The sequence below is a fragment of the Pundamilia nyererei genome, unplaced genomic scaffold (genome assembly GCF_000239375.1).
Source record: "Pundamilia nyererei isolate P.nyererei 1_Seehausen unplaced genomic scaffold, PunNye1.0 scaffold00002, whole genome shotgun sequence".
Lineage (NCBI taxonomy): Eukaryota > Metazoa > Chordata > Actinopteri > Cichliformes > Cichlidae > Pundamilia > Pundamilia nyererei.
In genome coordinates, this window is record NW_005187403.1 from 5,048,291 (window position 1) to 5,050,384 (window position 2,094).

The following is a 2,094-nucleotide window of genomic DNA, read 5'->3' on the forward strand; positions in this document are numbered from 1 at the left end:
GACTGCAGTCTGAACTTTGTAGGTGATGACCACTAGTTGTCTCATTGTGTGATTTGAATTGCTTTTGATTTTCTCAGGATATCCATCTCCATAAAGCTATAAAAGGTGTCGATTTGACATACCCGGGACGTCACCTCTTGTCTTTATCTTGATCAGGAAAACAGTGTTGTGTCAATATTGACCAGAGGAAGAGAGTTCCTAGAATCGCCTGGAGTGTATGCATATGTGGTGAAATACCTGAAGACTTGTGAATCCTGGTATACAAATCTATGCAAAGCAGTTAACTATAGTGGTGACAGCTGCTTGGAGTGAGGTTCTAGAGAAGCTTAATGTGACTTCGTGCAAATTCTGCTATCGTTCTGCTTTAATGTCTGGGAAGGAACTAGTAGACAACGTAATTAGCTCATGCTAAGAAACCACCAAGGGAGGTTTTGGTTTACCGTTTGTCTCTTCACTTCAGCCAACCTTTTTCTGTTTATGTAACCTGCTGCAGCCTGTGTGCACTCTCTGCTGCCGGAAGTGGGCAGATGTTGTGGCGTACACATGCAGCTTTATAGTTTTAAGAAATTCTTTGTTCTTTTTTCCCCACTTTTTCCTATTATAAAGATGATAAATGTATTTTAGGTTTCTTTGTTTTTTAACTGGCAAGACAAAAAAAGCACAAAACCAAACATGTGGTTATGGTTGTAGTAAACAAATGAAACATGATACAGCCATGTTAGTAATAGTCTGGTTTTCTAATCTTTTAGGGAGTTGCCTGAAAGAATAGAAAAGTAGGGCAGAGGCAGCTTTCAAATTAGGTGGCATTTCTACAGCACGCAACAATAGAAATAATTAGGGGAAAGTGCTTTTATGATGTCCACAAGCATGTGGACCCATGTTAGTTTGCATAACATATCAAATCTCTGGGTGGAGATGGTGAAACTGGGTGTCTCATTTCACTGCATTATATTATTTACTGTTTGAGTTGATTGCGCTTCAGTGCTGCATTACCTGCAGAATTTAACCTCAGCAAAGTTCATCATGAACCTGTGTTTAACTTGGTGCTGTGAGCCACGTCTGGATGTTTGGTTTTGTGTAGGTTGGCAATGTTTAGATTGGCTTTGTGTAAATTCACAGTGAACACAGCAAGCATTCATGGTTCATAAATGCATGACTATTAAGAAGTGAATGTGCTTTACCTTTACGACTCTGATTATAGATACCTGAATCCCACTTTTCTCAGTTGGATTTGAACCACAGTGTGTGTTTTCTTCAGGCACTGGGAGGCCATCAAGAAGTGGGATGAGGCCATTCAGTTGACTCCAGACAACCCACTACTGTATGAAATGAAGTCCCAGGTATATCATTAATTATATTCTCTAACAGACATATTTTCTCAACAAACAGTGGTGGAAATAATTAGTTGATCCTCTACTGAAGTTTGTTCACATCTTTGTAAGTGAGCAATCTCAAATTTTATGATAGCAAGTAAACAAGATCTTGCCTCATGAGGTGATGATGATCATGAGAAAAGTTTTGGATCACCCTAAAACTGCATGAAAGGAGCTGGTTAATGATCTGAAGACAGTTGGGACCACAGTCACCAACTGGTACCACTGGTAACGTACTAGCAGACCAACAGACCCGTTGTGTTTGGAGGAAGAAAAATGCTGATTATGAGCCAAAGAGCAACATCCCTACAGGCAAGCACGGAGGTAAAAACAATTTGTTTTGGAACTGTTTTTCTGCAAAGGGCAACTACAGGGCGACTTTATGTAACGGGAGAGGCCAATGCACAGTCAGATCTTGGACGAAAACCTTCCTCCCTCAGCCAGAACACTGAAGATGGGTCGCAGATGCATCTTCCAGCATGTCAATGAGCTAAAACAAACCACCAAGGCAACAAAGGAGTGGCTAAAGAAGAAGCACATTAGGCCATGGAGTGGCCTAGCCAGTCTCCAGACCTCAGTCTGATAGAAAGTATGTGAAGGGAGCCAAAGCTTTAAGTTGCCAAACTGTAGCCAAGAAACCTAAAGGATTTAGAGAGTTTCTGTAAAGAGCAGTGGGCCAAAATCCTTCCTGAGATGTGTGAAACCTGGTGACCAGCTAGAA

General features: G+C 41.1%; 1 protein-coding gene across 1 annotated transcript in view; it reads left to right on the plus strand.

The window, feature by feature from the left end:
- ttc33 (tetratricopeptide repeat domain 33) overlaps positions 1-2,094 on the plus strand; it is a 15,920-nt gene that overhangs the window by 7,398 nt on the left and 6,428 nt on the right. The window contains exon 3 of the mRNA XM_005720221.1: positions 1,259-1,340. Coding sequence (XP_005720278.1) covers positions 1,259-1,340 — 82 coding nt within the window. The remainder of the gene's footprint in view (positions 1-1,258; positions 1,341-2,094) is intronic.